At 43.6% G+C, this 18,546-nt stretch overlaps 1 protein-coding gene across 1 annotated transcript in view; it reads right to left on the bottom strand.

Annotated features, from left to right (window-relative positions):
• The window catches only part of Gldc (glycine decarboxylase), a 94,011-nt gene that overhangs the window by 10,182 nt on the left and 65,283 nt on the right, over nucleotides 1–18,546 (bottom strand). Inside the window, exons 17-21 of the mRNA XM_070033232.1 lie at nucleotides 13,671–13,796; nucleotides 11,245–11,394; nucleotides 7,497–7,609; nucleotides 6,833–6,974; nucleotides 4,189–4,300 (exon numbers count right to left, since the gene is read on the bottom strand). Coding sequence (XP_069889333.1) covers nucleotides 4,189–4,300; nucleotides 6,833–6,974; nucleotides 7,497–7,609; nucleotides 11,245–11,394; nucleotides 13,671–13,796 — 643 coding nt within the window. The remainder of the gene's footprint in view (nucleotides 1–4,188; nucleotides 4,301–6,832; nucleotides 6,975–7,496; nucleotides 7,610–11,244; nucleotides 11,395–13,670; nucleotides 13,797–18,546) is intronic.

Raw genomic sequence — 18,546 nt, 5'->3', positions numbered from 1 at the left:
AAAAAAAGTTCAGGGACAATGCTCAAGCCTCAGAATTAACACAAAAATATATTAAAAATCCTCCTTCAAGGTTTATTACCTTGGGGCTCGGGGAATGGCTCAAATGGTGGAGCACTTGTTTGGGAAGCATGATGCCCTGATTTCAAACCCAGGCCCCACAAATAAATAAAGTACCAACCTAAGCTATAATTCCAAGTCAGGAGGATAAACCAGAAGGATTATGAGTTTGAGGCCAGCTTGGTAGTGAAGCCAGTAGGGATAGGGATGGAGAAATAGGAGAGATGGGGGGCAGGGGATCTTACTTGAAGTTATTTCTTTCTTTCTTCAACCTAGTAGAATAAATAATTGGCTCTCTATCCCAATTGTTCCTGTCACTTCTTACTTCAAAAAACCATAAACCCTGAAGGTTTAACTGGTATTCAAATCTCTCATAGAAATGGCTCATAGAAGCAAGACTGGAGTTCATTAAAATGACTGCCTCATAGTCATCCCTAATTCCAACGTCCGATTTAGAGCTGGTAACTATGTCTTCTAGTATTGCCTACACATTTTAGAATACAATGTGTTTACTGGAACATTTCTATTTTGGGCACTCAGGAGGTACACTGGCGCTTGGTTTTTAGGACATAAAATACTGTCTCAAATTGTGAAATGAATGTGTTTACCAGACCATCATGAGACAATTTTTGGTTTCATGAACTTTGGGATTGAGTAATGAAGTCTGTAATCACCAATTTATTTCTGCTTGGGATAAAAACTATTTGTTATTTAATTCTTAAGTAAAATGTCAAAACAAATGGAAACTTCATCCATCTCTTTGGACTGCAAATCCCCTTAAGGCATGGAGAATCTGCGCCTAAACAACAATGCAAATATAAGCACATATTTGTCCCTCTCTCTTCTCTCCTGAGACACTATAACCATCATGACTCAGCTGGTGGCTCTTGCCTGTAATCCTAGCTACTCAGGAGACTGAGATCTGTAGATCACAGTTTGAAGCCAGCCAGAGCAGGAAACTTCATGAGACTTTTATCTCCAAAAAGTGGGTCTGTGGTTCAAGTGGTAGAGCTCTAGCCTTAAGAGAAAAAACTCAGGGGACACAAGCAGGCCCTGAGATCAAGACCTAGACCAGGCACAAAATACAGACAAAAAGCTAAACTACACTGCACAAATTGTGGTCATATTAAGCTACTGAATTGTGTACTTTCAATAGGCAAATGGCTTCATGTTTTTGTATTTTACAAAATTCTTATATTAAGCAATATTCATCATTTGAAAAACTGTGCAAATATTTAAGCCAATCTTTTTTTTTTTTTTTTTTTGGATCCGGTCGTGGGGCCTGAACTCTGGGCCTGGGCGCTGTCCCTCCACTCTTCAGCTCAAGGATAGCGCCTCTACCACTTGAGTCACAGCGCCACTTCCAGCTTTTTTTGTTTTTGTTTATGTGGTGCTGAGGAATTGAACCCAGGGCCTCAGGCATGCAAGGCAAGTGCTCTACCACTGAGCCACCTTCCCAGCCCTAAGCCAGTCTTTAAAGTAATTATACAAATGGGATAGACTTCACAGCACAGGAACTATATTTGAATTAATTAGTACCTCTAATAGCTTCTTTCATACCCACTTCAGATAGTTTATTGTGTTGCTTAGAGACATATTGTCCACCACTTTTTTTCCCCTGAGGAATGTTCCTAATCAGAGCTCCTGATTAGTTCTCTATTTTCAAACTCTAGAACCACCTCTCTGGATTTATTGTACTGATAAGGTCAGACCAGCCTTTAAATTATAGATCACAGCTGTAGATGCACATTCTGTGTGGGCTGGAAAAACAAGAACTCGACAGTATCGCTGCGCTGTTGCCAAAGGTCTGGGCCAGCTGGTGACTGATTTCTGCTCTATTTCTGTTCCATAGGTCTGCCTGACCTCTATTCCCTCCCCTTTCCCAGGAGCTTCCATTCACTTTGTTGTCAATGTAAAAAGAACACATAATGCCATTCTGTTGAGACAGCCTTACAAAACTTCCCCAAACCATAAAAGTCCCCTTTTTCTTCCTACATTGTCTGTTAAGCCCCTTTCCATTTCTGCTCATTTTCTATATCACCATTGTGCCCAAACTACTTTCAACCAAAGGCTTCATTGTTGAAGATAAAGGTTCTCTTTAAACTGCCTAATATCAAGATGAACTGTACTCATAATCTGACTTGAGTTGAAACCTCTTAATATAACTACCTAAAAGTAAAAAAACAAAAAATAAAAAACTCAGCCAGTCCTGGTGGCTTACACCTATAATCCTAGATACTCAGGAGATTGATCTGAGGATGATGGTTCAAAGCCAGCCCAAGCAGGAAAGTCCATGAGACTCTTATCTCCAATAAACTATTCAGAAAAGACCAGAAGTGGCTCTGTGGATCAAGTGGTAGAGCATTAGCCTTGAGTCAAAGAAGCTCAGGGTCAGAGCCCAGACCCCTGAGTTCAAGCCTGAGGATTGGTACAAAAAAAAAAGGTTCATATCACAAAACCAGACATGTCATTCATATCTTAATGAAGCCAGGTGAAATATAAATACACAAACTAAATAATATAAAATTAAATTAACATCAGCCTCATGCCTCTTACAGTCTGCCTCTGGTTCTCCTGTTATACAAAACCACTTACTGACTGCATGGGGGAAGGCCAGGCGTGGACACTGAGGAAATGAAGCAGACACTAACCTGCCCTTCTGGAGGATGAGGTCTGCCATGGAGGGACAGACACCCCTGGGGGGAGAATAACTGTTCTGGGCAGGGAGCTAAGAGGAGGCAGGTGCATTCTCCAACAGGAAAGGGAGGCTTGAGGCAGAGCCAGAACCAAAGCAGGTTTTCCAGGAAGAGGAACTAGAGAGCCCCGTCGCAGTGCATCTGCTGGCCTGTACAGGTGCTTTGCTCTCATTTCTCAGAAGTAAATCCTAGAGACTGCACATTGGATTCTGTGGCTCTAATCAAAAATCTGCAAAAAGCCAGGCATCAGTGGCTCATGTCTGTCATCCTAGCTACTCAGGAGACTTAAGATCTGAGGAGCAAGGTTCAAAGCCAGCCCAGGCAGGAAAGTCTGTCAGACTCTTTTTTTTTTTTTTTTTGGGGGGGGGGCGCAGTCGTGGGGCCTGAACTCTGGGCCTGGGCGATGTCCCCCAGCTCTTCAGCTCAAGGCTAGCGCTCTACCACTTGAGCCACAGCGCCATTTCCGGCTTTTTTCTTTTTGCTTACGTGGTGCTGAGGAATTGAACCCAGGACCTCATGCATGCAAGGTAAACGCTCTACCACTGAGCTACCTTCCCAGTCCCATCTGTCAGACTCTTATCTCCAATAAACCACCAGAAAACTGGAGAAGTAGAGCTGTGGCTCAAGTTTAGTTAAAGCTCTAGCCTTGAGCTGAAGAGCTTTCCAACACCTTTAAGTTCCAGGCTACCTTTCTACCCTTACCCTCATTGGTTCCTCCTCTTACCCAACTTAAACCCACCAATACTCAGGCCATTCAGCAAGTCCCTTTTTTTCTGGCTTACTCTGTATCTGTCTACTCAGGACCTGGCCTGCATATTTTCCTTCCAGACTCATCTCAAATAACTGCTTTCAGAAGGCTCGCTTATCCATTCTACCCTGCTTCTAAATTGTTCTGCATTCTTGGGACAACTTTGTAGCACTTTATAGGTCATGGTTTTTCTGTGTATATCTCTCAGTGGTGTGGGGTCCTTGTTGAATTGGGCAGTGTAGACTAAGTGCTTAAGAAAGTCTTGTGTATAGTGACACTATTGACTAACTTGAAGTTATTTTCAAGAACACTACACCTTTCTCTGGTGTGAGTTAAGAAATAGAAGTTTCTCTCCCTAGCTGGGCACTAGTGGCTCACGCCTTGTAATCCTAGCTACTCAGGAGGCTGAGAGCTGAGGATTGTGGTTCAAAGCCAGCCTGGGCAGGAAATTTGTGAGACTCTTCATGTCCAGTTAACCACCAGAAAACCAGAAGTGGCACTGTGGCTCAAGTGGTAGAACACTCACCCTCAGCTGAAGAGCTCAGGGACAATGCCCAAACCCAGAGTTCAAACCCCACGACTGACAAAAAAGAAAAAAAAGAAGAAGTTTCTCTCCCTTTTCACAAAACCACACCTAGGTCAAACTTACTTTGACAAAGGGAAAAAGCAACATGAATTAATACTTGCCTCTTGCACCCCTAAAAAGGACTCTATAGTGTTTTTCTAATCGCTTGGCCATGTAGTTGGCATTTAATATAGCCATTTCCGTGGCCTGTTTAAGGCCCTTGCCTCCCATCATCTGCAACAAAAAAAAAGAGTCATTAATCACTGAACAGGTGAGCCCAACCACACACCACTAGCTAAATCCCACCAAAAACAAAAAGGACATCAGCCTACCATAACTGTGGATTAAAGATAAATGGATAATTCCCCTAGGAAAGACCTGTCAGTCTGTCTAGGCCTGAAATAATTTTAGGTTTTCTCTGATAAGCATTAATTTTATATTTTTAAGAAGCCATAAGATGGGCACCAGTGGTTCACTCCTGTAATCCTAGGTACTCAGGAGGCTGAGATCTGAGAATCATGGTTCTAAGTTAGTCCAGGTAGGAGACTCTTCTCCGTTTAACTCTTAAAAAGCTGGAAGTAGAGCTATGTCTCAAGTGATAAAGGGCCAGCTTTGAGCAAAAAAGCTCAAGGACAGCACCCAAGCTCAGTTCAAGCCCTAGAATTGGCACATGCACATGCACATGCGCGCGCGCACGCATACACACGCACACACGCACACACGCACACACACACACACACACACACACACACACACACCATAGTACCAATGCTTATAATGGGGAAAGTTGGCTACTATTATTAGAGCGGTTATTAGGTTTTTGTTTGTTTACTGTGAAATTGAGGTATCTTGGCCAATGACAGGAATCCCAGGAGATCTCAGTCAGAATCTCCAGCAAATTGATTTTGTATGGTTTGATTCCTATGGTCCACCAGTGGAGGTTGTTTATATTTTAACTGCCAGGCTCAATATTATCTTTTTCTGGTCCCTGCAATGATCTGGGGTAAATATCACTAGGAAGGAATTTAAAATGAAGATTATGTAGATTTTCATTGCCAAAGGAGCTCATAAACGATTGCAGTTCAACTTATATCAAATTTATAACTAGGTTAAACACCAAATAAGACAACAGTAGTACTCAAGTACAAAGTAAGGAGAAGACATGTGTCTCTCCCAAGCTAGTAAAGAAAGGATTCCTATAGTAAAAGTTAGAACTTGACTTGGAAAATTTAAAAGAGCAGAATTTGGATAGGCAGAAAAAAGGGAGAATGTACTCCAAGCAAATAGAATTAACAAAAGCCAAGGTGCTTGTAAAGGTTAAAATTTGTTTGTGACTTATAAATAAGTATCACTATCCCACAATGCTGTGAAATTTATGTAATCACTTAATCTCAATTAAAAAAAAAAAGTCAAGGCGCAAAAAAAGGCACAGAGCTACACCAAGGAGTCACTGCAGGTGAGGCAGTTGGTGACTGTGCCCTTTCTAGGAAGGACATCAACCCATATATCAGAGTCACCAAATCTTTCTCGAGATACTGACATGTATCGTATCCAAGCCCAACTCCACATACATTGAGGTGTACTTTTTTAAACTCTGAAATGGGGCCAAGCATATGCCAGTGAGAACCAGCAGCAAAGAGGCTAGGAAACTGGGAGAGGCAGAGGATCTTAGCAGAAGTGGAATGTCCAAGATCAATTGTGGCAAGGGCAGAAGAGGCTCATAAGAGATTCTGGTGAATAACAACCATCTGAAATAAGAGAAGCCCCAAGGTTGCAGAGCTAGCTTAAACACTGCTTTATTTACTTCATTTTTAAACTGAAGCTGTGTCTGATTTTCCAGGCGTATGGCCAAACTAGCCTCAGGGTATTTATTTCCTATATGTGGGAAATAATCTCCAATCCAAATACATTCACACAAATAACCCAGATTTTCAGGATCCAGGGATCAAAGGGATATGACGATTTGATTCTGTTTGTTGTTTTAGTTACTATTATTTGCAAAACAACTTGAGTATTATTTTAAACAGCAGGTCCCAATCTCTGAAGTACACAACAGTTGCTCCAGCTGTTGAGAACCTTTCCATTAAAAATGTTAAAAGGTAAGCCGGGCACCCAGTGGCTCACACCTATAATGTAAGGTAGAAGACTGAGATCAGGGGATTTTTCTTTGAAGCCCCAGGAGTTCCTGAGACTCTTATATCCAATTACCCACCAAAAACCTGGAAATAGAGCTATGGCTCAAATGGTAGAGTTGGAGATAAAAGTCTCAAGGACTTTTCTGTCCAGGCTGACTTTGAACCACGATCCTCAGAACTCAGCTTCTTGAGTAGATAGGATTACAGATGTGAGCCACCAGTGCCTGGCCAAGCCAAAGAGCTTTTGAAGCAATTTTTGTATTATCCTCCAGACTGCCAAGAATATAGTCCTAAAATTTCTACCAGGATCTCAATGAAGTGCCATAATGAGTATGTGCACTACTTTTCACTGCAAGGGACTAAATCCTTCAGGAAACCAAATGTTGTGTCCAGAACATCCACATGACTCATGGGACTTACGTGTGTCTAGAAAATGGCTGTGGTGCACCAGTTTCTCTGACGCTAAACCCAGTATGAGACCCCAGTGGAAACAGCACAACAAATAAGAGATGAAATGGATTTTAGCTATCTCTGTAGAAGATTTTTTTCCATCTGTCATCAGCAATCTCAAATCATGGATTCTATCATTTTTTTTAACCCATATCAAGCCAAACAGGTTCTCAGGGCTCACCTTAATGTAGGCCCATGAAATGGGCAAGATGGAACTGGAGCCCCATGGGGCTGCACTGATGGTCCCAACAGGCCACGTAGTCTCCTCCGACGTCATTGAAACAATGGGGTGGCTGGGCAGAAAGGGAGCAAGATGCTTCTTCCTGGAATATATTCAGGAAATGTACCAACACACAGTCGTAGCAAACACAAATTCTAGGCCCTCTCAGGAAGCCCTATTTCTTTCTGAGTTTTTGGTTTTGTTTTGTTTTTGGTGCCAGTTCTGGGGCTTGAGCTCAAGACCTGGGCACTTGCCCTGGGTTTTTTGTGTTCAAGGCTAGCACTCTTATCACTTGTGCCACAGCTCCAGTTCCAGCCTTTTCTAGTTGTTAACTAGAGATAGGAGTCTTATGGATTTTCCTGCCCAGGCGGCCTTTAATCCAATTGATTCTCAATGGAACTATTAGCTGATTTTTTAAAGAGAGAAACAGAAGCTTCAACATCTAGATTCAAGTCTGAAATATACTTCCCAGCACCAATATTGCAGTCGGATCCCTAATCCTCAAGTCCTCTGTAAGTGCTGGGTGAGGAACTATATCCTTGGCACTTGAGCAACTTGCTAGAAGACTGAGTTTGGGCCTACTCTGTCTCCAAAGACACTCTGAAACCGACAGCCCAGAACTCACACTCCAATGGGACCCATGCCAGGACCACCTCCTCCGTGGGGGATACAGAAGGTCTTGTGAAGATTTAAGTGCGAGACATCAGACCCAAAGTCTCCAGGACGACAGATTCCCACCTGCCCAAAGGGAAAGACCAAAAAGATAATAAGCATTAGGAGCTAGGCAGGACCCTGTGGATGGCTACTGTTGCTGCTGCTCCTCCTAGAGGAAGGCAGGGAGGGATACACTCTCCATTACAGCTCAATTCTACAGCAAAACCTGGGATCCCATAGGCACAGTGAGTGGGTTTCTATACAAACCTCAACTGACCGTTTTAACACAATTCAGTTTTTAAAATACAGGTTTGAATATAGCTATTCCTAATTAGCCACCCAAGAAGGTGAAGATGAAGCATCAGTAATCATGAAAAGGCAGAGCCACATTCCTATTGAAACAGGCAGCTTTGCCTTTCTTTCCCTGCACACTAGCTCTGGGTACTGTGTACATCACAGAATGGGCCCTTGGATGTTTGTTTGTTTGTTTTGGGGGGGGCGGGGGTCCAGTCATGGGGCCTGAACTCTGGGCCTGGGCGCTGTCCCTGAGCTCTTTAGCTGAAGGCTAGCGCTCTACCACTTGAGCCACAGCGCCACTTCAGGCTTTTTCTGCTTATGTAGTGCTAAGGAATCAAACCCAGGGCCTCATGCATGCAAGGCAAGTGCTCTACCACTGAGCCACCTTCCCAGCCTCCAGAATGGGCCCTTGGGCACCTTAATAGAAGAGTCCAGAGGATGACTAATTGAGTGGGAGAAAGTGAGGCTGCTGGATTTCCTGAGATGATCCAGATAACAGTCATGAACACCAAACTGGTGTATTTGCTGCTTTGACATTTAAGACTAATTTTCATTAGGGACCAAGATAATTTTGCTTTATGCTATTGAAGACAAATCCTGGACTACAGTCATGAAAGGAACAAGACAAAAACAAGGAAAAAAGAATGGAAGAAAAAAAGAAGTGGAAAAAAAGGAAGAAGGGAGGAAAGAAAAAGAAGAGAAGGAGGGAGAGAGGATAGGCAGGAGGGAGGAAACATGGGAGGGGAAAGGGAGGGAAAGAGGGAAGAAGAGAAGGAAAGAGCATAAAAAGAGGGGGAAAGAAAAGGAAAAGAAAGCCAAGTATGGTGGCCAGAATAGACCAAAAAATAAAAAAATCCCCTGTGCACCCAGGTATGACAAAGTTCTGTGATTCCCATCTAAGCAAGAGGCCACAGGTAGGAAATTTGAGGTCTGACACTGGCCTGAATGAAAAAATGCAAGACTGGGGCTGGGAAGGTGGCTCAGTGGTAGAGGCTTGCCTTGCATGCATGAGGCCCTGGGTTCAATTCCTCAGCACCATATAAGCAAAAAGAAAAAAAGCCGGAAGTGGTGCTGTGGCTCAAGTGGTAGAGCGCTAGCCTTGAGCTGAAGAGCTGAGGGACAGCGCCCAGGCCCAGAGTTCAGGCCCCACGACCGGACCGCCCCCCCCCCCCAAAAAAAAATCAAGAATAGGACTGTGACATGGATCAAGCATAAGAGTTAACAAGAATGAAGCCCTGAGTTTAAACCCGATGCCACCAAAAACTGAGACAGAAAGAAGCCACCAAGAAGCTGAGACAATTCTCAAGCACAGGAAGCTACCTTTCTTTTTTTGATAGTTGTTTGAGTGGCTCAAATTCAGGGCCGAGGAGCTGTCACGGAGCTCTTTTGCTCAAGGCTAGTGCTCTGCCACTTTGAGCCACAGTGCTACTTCTGGTTTTTGAGTGGTTAATTGAGATAAGAGTTTCACAGGGACTTTTCTGCCTGGGTTGGCTTTGAACCACAATCCTCAGATCTTAGCCTTCTGAGTAGCTAGCATTACAGGGATGAGCCAGCATTGCCTGGCAAGACTCCTTTCTTCCAATGGCTCCCAGCATTTCCCAGGAGGTTCATATTACACAGACCCTCAGTACCACTCCTCCTGCCCAAGTAATGAAGAGTAGACCCCGTGGGGCTGTTTTAAAGCAGAGGGAGCTGAAGCTAGTGAAGTAGATTATCCAAGGTCAGGAGAGATCCACTGCAGCCAAAACTTGAGTCTAAACTCCATCAGACAGGGGATCAGGAGAACTTTTTTGATTGGTTGTAGCCCCAGAGATGGCACCTCCTGACTATCTAACTCACCCTTGCTTCCTTTCAACCTTTATACCTCCTTCCAAGCAGTACCTATCACCTCCTCTAAGATACATATTCCAGTGCAGAACTTAGCAATAAGAAAGTCAATGTTCAGCCAGGTGCTGGTGGCTCTTGCCTGTAATCCTCGCTACTCAGAAGGCTGAGATCTGAGAATTGTGGTTCAAAGTCAGCCCAGGCAGGAAACTCTGTGAGACTCTTGGGGGGGGTTTTGTTTGTTTGTTGTTTGTTTTGGTCAGCCATGGGCTTAAACTCTGGGCCTGGGTAGTGTCCCTCAGCTCTGTAGCTCAGGCTAGAGCTCTACTACTTAAGCCACAGCACCACTTCTGGTTTTTCTGGTGGTTTATTGCAGATAAGAGTTTCTCAGAATTTCCTGCCTAGGCTGACTTTGAACCATAATCCTCAGATCTCAGCTTCCTGAGTAGCTAGGATTACAGGCAAGAGCCATCAGCGTCCGGTTCTGTGAGCCTCTTATCTCCAAAGTAGCACTGTGGCTCAAGTGGTAGAGTGCTAGCCTTGTACTGAAGAGCTAAGGGACAGCACCCAGCCCAGAGTTCAAGCCCCACAACAGACCAAAAAGAAAAGAAAGAAAGAAAGAACGAAAGAAAGAGAGAGAGAGAGAAAGAAAGAAAGAAAGAAAGAAAGAAAGAAAGAAAGAAAGAAAGAAAGAAAGAAAAAAAGAAAGAAAGACAGAAAGAAAGAAAGAAAATGGGGCTGGGAAGGTGGCACAGTGGTCTAGAGCACTTGCCTTGCATGTCTGAGGCCCTGGGTTTGATTCCTCAGCACCACATAAGCAAAAAGGAAAAAAAAGCCGGAAGTGGTGCTGTGGCTCAAGTGGTAGAGCGCTAGCCTTGAGCTGAAGAGCTGAGGGACAGAGCCCAGGCCCAGAGTTCAGGCCCCACGACTGGACCAAAAAGAAAGAAAGAAAGAAAAAAAAAAAAAAGAAAGAAAGAAAAAGAGAAAGAGAGAGAAAGAGAGAGAGACAAAGAAAGAAAGAAAGAAAGAAAGAAAGAAAGAAAGAAAGAAAGAAAGAAAGAAAGTCCACATTGGAGTGGACATGCAATGCCCAATGGTAGAGCATTTGAGCAGCATGTGTAAAATCCCTGGGTTTGATCCCTAAGACTTGGGTGGAAAATAAAAGAAAAAGTCAGCCTCAGGTCTGCTTAGCTATGAATTCAGCATCATAATTCAACAGGGCTCTGGAGAAGCCAGAGGGGAATTTTGTTTTGTGTGTTTGTGATACTAGGGACTGAATTTAGTGCCATATGTATATGTATATGTGTGTGTGGGGGGGGGGGGGGGGGTCGGTCATGGGGGTCTGAGGGTCTGAACTCTGGGCCTGGGCACTCTCCCTCAGCTCTTCAGCTCAAGGCTAGCGCTCTACCACTTGAGCCACAGCACCACTCTGGCTTTTTTTCTTTTTGCTTATGTGGTGCTGAGGAATTGAACCCAGGGCCTCATGCATGAAAGGCAAGCACTCTATCCCTGAGCCAGCTTCCCAGCCCCTGACTTTTATATTTTTAAGTGTCTACTTTTCTCAGTGGAATCAAAGGAGCTCCTCTCAAGATCCACACCTGAGCATTCATATTTGCCCCATCAAGGTAAACCTGTCCTCCATGTTGGTGGATAAGGGAGCACACATCTCCGATGTTCTCTTCAAACACTCCATTAGTGGATGGGTATGTGATCATGATGGCTGCCAGGTTCTCCTTGTGTTTATCCACCTGTGGGGGGAGGGAGACACAAAGGAAGAAACATTTATTTCTTGGCCAAACTCTGGCTTTTTAGAGGATTAAGAAAGATGAAGTCTTAGCCTTTGCATTCTTGGCACTGCCTCAAAGTACAAAGATAGTAATAAAAGATCCACAGCCATTTCTCCCTCATAAATTGTGCTAAAGAAATAGCCAGATCTTTTAAGGCTTGGACTCTATGGTCAGAAACAAAAAGACTCCTTAGAGTATTTTGGGATATTCTGGGGGCCAGCTTTCTAAAGTGATTTTCCTTTGGTACATTTTCCTAATAATTACTGTTGGCATTTTTAGTTCTAGACATGAGTATTCTCCCAGTTAATCTCTACTCATTTTGTCACATCCATTCTTAACCCCTTCTCCTTTATTTCTGTAGAAATTGAAATTCCTATAAGAAATGTTACAGTGGGGCTGGGAAGGTGGCTCAGTGGTAGAGCGCTTGCCTTGCATGCATGAGGCCCTGGGTTCGATTCCTCAGTACCACATAAGCAAAAAGTAAAAAAAAAAGCCAGAAGTGGCTCTGTGGCTCAAGTGGTAGAGTGCTAGCCTTGAGCTGAAAAGCTGAAGGACAGCGCCCAGGCCCAGAGTTCAGGCCCCACAACTGGACCAAAAAAAAAAAAAAGAAATGTTACAGAAAGCAGGAATCTGGACTTATTAAATATACTCATTGCCAAGAAAAAAAGAAAGAGGAAGGAGGGAAGGAAGGAAGGAAGGATTACTATTCTGATAAAAAAACAAACAGGCCGGGCGCTGGTGGCTCTCGCCTGTAATCCTAGCTACTCAGGAGGCTGAGATCTGAGGATCACGGTTCAAAGCCAGCCCGGGCAGGAGAGACCGTGAGACTCCTATCTCCAATAAACCACCAGAAAACCGGAAGTGGCGCTGTAGCTCAAGTGGTAGAGCGCTCGCCTTGAGCTGAAGGACAGCGCCCAGGCCCAGAGTTCAAGCCCCACGACCGACAAAAAAAAAAAAAAAAAAAAAAAAAAAAAAAAAAAAAAAAACAACAACAGGGGCTGGGAAGGTGGCTCAGTGGTAGAGTGCTTGCCTTGCATGCATGAGGCCCTGGGTTCGATTCCTCAGCACCACATAAGCAGAAAAAGCTGGAAGTGGCACTGTGGCTCAAGTGGTAGAGCACTAGCCTTGAGCTGAAGAGCTGAGGGACAGCACCCAGGCCAAGAGTTCAGGCCCCAGGACCGACCAAAAACAAAAAAAAACAAACAAAAAAAAAAAAACCAACAAAAAAAATCTCCTTTATTTTTCTGTTAAGGAAGGTGAGTGTATATAAAAGATTTATTTACTTCTTGGGTTTTAGTTGTTGCTGCTGCTTTTAAAGATTCTTTTCTAGTTAGCAAATCAGATCAGTCACATGTGGAAATGGGAGGAAAATAAGTCATATTCTACATCAGAGATTTAATAATTACAACTACCAGACCAGAATATTTGTTGGGAAAAAAAAGTTTGTCTGGTGATGGAAAGACTAGGGGGTAGATGAAAGATGAGCAGTGTGTATTTTCAGCTTTCCTTTGAAGGCAGTTACATGACGTTCCCAGTCTCCATGCCTAATAACCCTGACAAAATCACATTGCTATTCCACTGATTTCCTTCCCTCTTAAGATGCAGCCTCCAGTCCACTGGTAGAAAGCAGATACGGTTGCTAAGCAACGTCTTCCTGCAGGTTGGGAGGTTGGGAGTGGGGGTTGGTTGTAGGAAACAGGGTGGAATGCTGCCTGGAATCTAGCTCTGTATGGCTGGGTTAGTAGCAAACATTAATAACAAAACCCCTACCTTTGTTCTTCAATTTCCAATGCAAACAGTGAATCTAATTAGGATTATCAACTTGATTAAAGGCAGAAGATGGGGACTGAGAGAAGGTTGGGAAGAAAGAGGCAGGCAGGTCCTGCAAGAAGCATACCCTTACTACCACTGTGAATAATTCATTCAGTGACTTTAAGGCATGAATTAGAGAGTGGGGATTTCAGTTTAAAATTGGTGAAGGGAGGGGACCAAGCAGACATCATCAGCTTTATTGGGGGCCAAAACTATGACCATGGCTTTAAATTTTTTAATTTTCTTAGAGACTGTTAGGATTCCTGATTTTACCCCATTTCCCCCAGAACCACTCAATGGAGGAATTGACGTCCTTTCATTAGAACACAAGAGAAGATACTGTTGACCCAACCCATCAGGTCCCTCCCCCAGACCTCTCCCCACCCCACACCTCCTCCATCTGTTGTTTTGGGGAGGCTGCGTACCATGGCACTGAGGTGAGCCATATCAATATTCCCATATTTATCCACCTCCACAGGCTGAATCTTCATGCCTGCCATGTGAGCACTAGCAGGATTGGTTCCATGTGCTGATTTCGGAATGAGGCAAACCTTGGGAATAGAAAGAAAGGATACAAAGAAGAAAAGCAAAGATCATTAGGCTATTAATCGTGACAGAAAAGTCCTACAATATGCTAGTAGCACAAATTAAGAAGGGCACCATCTGCTTTGATTGAAACTGACCGATAGTGCCTCAAACATCTGCTATAATTATTATTGTTATTACACAATGTCCCAAAGAGGAGTTTCCATTTGAGTCCCAATATTGTTCCATAAATGTCTTCTCTCATCCCAGCACACTAAAAACAGGCATGTGCTCCTGAGCCTTATTCAAACCCTGTGTCAATGATACCGTGTGGGAAGCATCTTATAATAAAACATTTGACTGGAAGTTAAACCGGAAAATTCAAATGCCCATATCTCTGTACAGTGTTGCTCCTGGCTCACCAGGACAGACAACAATGACCGAATCCCAGCACCAATGCACCAACACACCAACATGACAACCTATATCAGATGCTTACTCTGCTACGAATTTGTGGGCTACACTATGAAACATAAAATAAGCATGAAAACTAATCAAAGTATTTGCCCTGTAATCACAGGACTTGCTCACTGATAACACTGTTGCATGTAAGAAATGAATGTCTGGAAGCTAGGTGCCAGTGGCTCACACCTGTATCTCTAGCAACTCAAAAGGCTGAGATCTGGGAGATCACAATTTAAGGGTTTACTCAAGCAGAATAGTTCACCAGACTCCATCTCCAAAATAGTCAACAAAAAAGTAGGGCTTGGAGGCATGGTTCAAGTGGCAGAGCACCAGCCTAGCAAGCAGGATACCTTGAGTTCACACTCAAGCTGCCCCATCTCCAAAAGAGAAATCTATGTCTAGAGGTTTAGAAAGACATTTGAAATAGAAAAAAATAGGGTGCAGCTTCAAGTTGAAGAGTTTGAATGACAAGTCTCAAGAGTTACAAACTAGGACCTCAAAGATGCACTGGAATTTTATTTGTTCTTCAGGGCTGGGTATTGATCCCAAGGCCTGTGAGTGCTTGGTAAGTCCCTGTGTTAGCTTTTTTGGAAAGGTGGGTGGTAGGTTCAATGTTAGAATTTCTAGATGGAAATCACATTTCATTTCTTCCACACCATTATACAAATTCAGGCAAGCACCTATGCACTTGTAGATGTGATGAACCAACAGGAAAGGACAGCAATGGAATGCAATGAGACAAATCCATTGCTTATCCTAAAAATGGTCTTCATTTCTCTCATCCTAGAAGCAATGTTGCAATTCCTTTGAAAAGAAATGGATAGACATTATAAAAAATAAAAAATGTAGTGTTATGAAGAGAAAAACACAGTAATTTCCTCAAAAACAGCAAAGTAGTCTAGTTAAGAAAAATGTATATGTACAAAAAAGAGAACTTGGCTGGAAATGTGGCTTAGTGGCAGAGTGCTTGCCTAGCATGCATGCAGCCTTGGGTTTGATTAGCCAGAAGTAGTGCTAAGGCTCAAGTAGTAGAGTATTAGCCTTGTCACAGAGAAGCTTAGGGACAGAGCCCAGACCCTGAGTTCAAGCCCCAGGACTGGAAAAAAAAGAGAGAGAACTTGAGCCCAAGGCAAAGTGGAATTGCTAATATTCTGCTGACAGAAAGTCTGTGACTTTTTCAAAGGCCACTGGTCTTATGCTGGATATGCTGTTTTATCCTCAAATGCTTTTTTTGTTGTTTAAATATTTCCCTTTTGCAGTTAAACATTTTTTTCTTTAATTTCTCAGGGCCAATGTCACTATTTTCTCCATGATATTTTTATTCTAGAAAGGATCATTGGATAGAAGATCCTTTCAGAACAGAATATAAAGGAAGGAAAAAGGGAATATTCAAAAGGAATGTAGCTCATACTTGTAATCCTAGCTAGCCAGGAGGCTGAGATCTGAGGCTTACAGTTCAAAGCCAAACAGGAAAGTCCATGAGACTCTTATCTCCAGTTAATCACAGAAAAGTCTGTGGCTCAGGTGGTAGAGTGCTAGCCCTGAACTAAAGGAGCTCAAGGACAGCACCCAAGCCCAGAGTTCAAGCCCCAGGACTGGCAAAAGAAGATGATGATGAAAGATGACAAAGAGGATGATGATGAAGGAGAAGGAGGAGGAGGAGGAGGAGAAGGAGGAGGAGGAGGAGGAGGAGGAAGAGGAGGAGGAGGGGAGGAGGAGGAGGAGGAGGGGAGGAGGAGGAGAAGAAGAGGAGGAGAAGGAGGAGGAGGAGGAGGAGAAGAGCAGGAGCAGGAGGAAGAGGACATGTCAAAGAAAAAAAGAAAGAATACAAAGTATTTGTAAAAAGCCAAAATTAAAAGTAATGGGCCCCCAAGGATACTCAGATGCTCTAATATTTGGAACCTGTGGTTTATCCAAAGGGAGTCTAGCTTTAGGGGGTATTTTATAACCATTTAGATGGGTGTTATAGTCTCTTGATTTCTAGAGGGCCTGGGACGGAATGGGCAGAGATCATCCTGAAAGCCCTGCTGAAAGGTTGAAATATTATACCAGGTTTTGGTGGCTCATGCCTATAATCCTAGCTCTCAGAAGGCTGAGATCTGAGGATCCTGGTTTGAAGCCACATGAGGCAGAAAAGTCCATGAGACTCTTAACCTCCAATTAACCAGCAAAGCTGGAAGTAAAGCTGTGGCTCAAGTGACACAGCATCAGCTACAAAACAAAAACAAAAACAAAAAACAAAAAACAAAACTGTGGCTCTGAGTTCAAGACCACACCCACACAAAAAGACAGAAGAAGGATTAGGAGGAATGTTTCTATGCTGATTAAGTTTCTATTTGGCCACAGTGTCCAAGGCCACTAATGTGTTTCAGGCAGCTGGAAAGAGAAGAACATTCCATATATGAAGGAAACAGTCTCTGAATTGCAAATTTGAGTTAATATTTGAATAGCATGCTGATCTTAGTTGTAAAGTGTTTAAGACTATGTCTGATATTGCTGTTACATAAGATTTTTATTAGAATAATTTATAGGGCTGGGAAAGTGGCTCAGTGGTAGAGTGTTTGCCTTGCATGCATGAGGCCCAGGGTTTGATTCCTCAGCACGACATAAGCAGAAAAGGCTGAAAAAGGCTAGAAGTGGCGCTGTGGCTCAGGTTGGTAGAGCACTAGCCTTGAGCTGAAGAGCTGAGGGACAGCACCCAGGCCCAGAGTTCAGGCCCCAGGACCGACCCCCAACCCCTCCCACCAAAAAAAATAGAATAATTTATAATCAGTAAACGGTGAACTCAGACATTCCCCTTTAGAAACCTCTGCAATTTAACCTAAGAAAATAACTCTGTGTGTGTGTACTTAGTACTGGGACTTGAACTCAGGGCATGGATGCTGTCCCTGAGTATTTGTGCTTAATATTAGTGTTCTACTACTTGAGCCACAGCTTCACTTCTGGCTGAGTTCAAGCCCCATGACCAAGCAAAAAAGAAGTCTCGGACTTTGCTGCCCAAGCTGATCTCGAATTGTGATCCTCAGATCTCCACCTCCTGAGTAGCCAGGATTACAGGTGTGAGCCACTAGCGCCTGTCCAAAAATAACTTTGGGAGTGTGTGTGTGTGTGTGGGGGGGGGGGGGGTGAAGAAACAGTTTGAAAAAGAAAACCATCAAGAACCCAGGCAGTTCTATAGCACATGATTTCACCCACATGCCTTTTCAAGGAAAAAAAAAAAAAAAAGGATAGATTTTACTGGATTCCATCAGAGTCTATTGTGTGAAGACAGCTGCTTCAGAAATACTGATGTGGAAAAATCTTCCCTGATTATTTAAATAATAAGTCATTTTCTTCTTAACTAAAAAAGCTGGCCTTAATTAGTCTTTCGTCCAGAAAGATGGCAACATTTCCAGAATAAGGAGTGGTGTGTTTCTGCATGCTCATGTCTTCCCGGCCTCTCTGTTCTCCTCACTGTCCCTACAATGCAGAATCCCACTCGTTCTCTGCCCCTCCGATTAGAATGGCTTCTTAGAGACAGAATTCTGTGACAGCAGTGAGGACAACAGTGCCAGGACAAACATCATCACAAGAGGATGGGAAGAGAAGGAAGGACTGAAAAACGGTGAAAGGGAATTGGAGATAGAAGAGTATGTCGTGGAAGTATACTGCCTTGGCTAAACCAACAGATTTCTCATTGTCCTTGCCCTTTCTGGCTTGCTTCCCAACTCCTGGACCTTCTCAGCTACTTCCTGGCCTCTAAGTGGAAAATTGAGAAAACTGGGTGTAAAACATCATAGTAGAAAGAACCTGAACTCTAAATTGTCATGGGACATAGGCCTTCCACAAACAATGCAACGTGTGGTCTGTCTGCCAGCCAATGTGGATGGTCACACCAGAAGAAAGTCTGTGAAGAAGACCAATTCCCTTTCCAAGGAACCTAGAGCCTCAGATAGGTCATGGTAAAAGATGGGCATAACTAGAGCTTCAAGGGTGTCCTTAGTGCTTGCAAACCATGGAAGAAAAACAGAAAGGAATCACGTGGTGTCAACTGACTAGACAAGTAGAGATACAACATCTCAATATTCCATTCAAGCGTTGAGTGCCAGGCACTGGTGGTGGCTCACACCTATAATCCAAGATACTCAGGAGGCTGAGATCTGATTGATGTCCGAAGCCAGCCAGGGCAGAAAAATCCGCGAGGCTCTTATCTCCAATAAACTACTCACAGAAATCTGGAAGTGGCACTGTGGCTCAAGTGGTAGAGTGCTAGAAGCTCAGGGACAGTGCCCAGGCCCTGAGTTCAAGCCACACACACACACACACACACAC

Source organism: Dipodomys merriami, unplaced genomic scaffold (assembly GCF_024711535.1).
Source record: "Dipodomys merriami isolate MVZ:Mamm:240054 unplaced genomic scaffold, mDipMer1.0.p SCAF_22, whole genome shotgun sequence".
Lineage (NCBI taxonomy): Eukaryota > Metazoa > Chordata > Mammalia > Rodentia > Heteromyidae > Dipodomys > Dipodomys merriami.
Note: the sequence above shows the minus strand (reverse complement) of the source record. Positions and strands in the feature narration are given on the sequence as shown.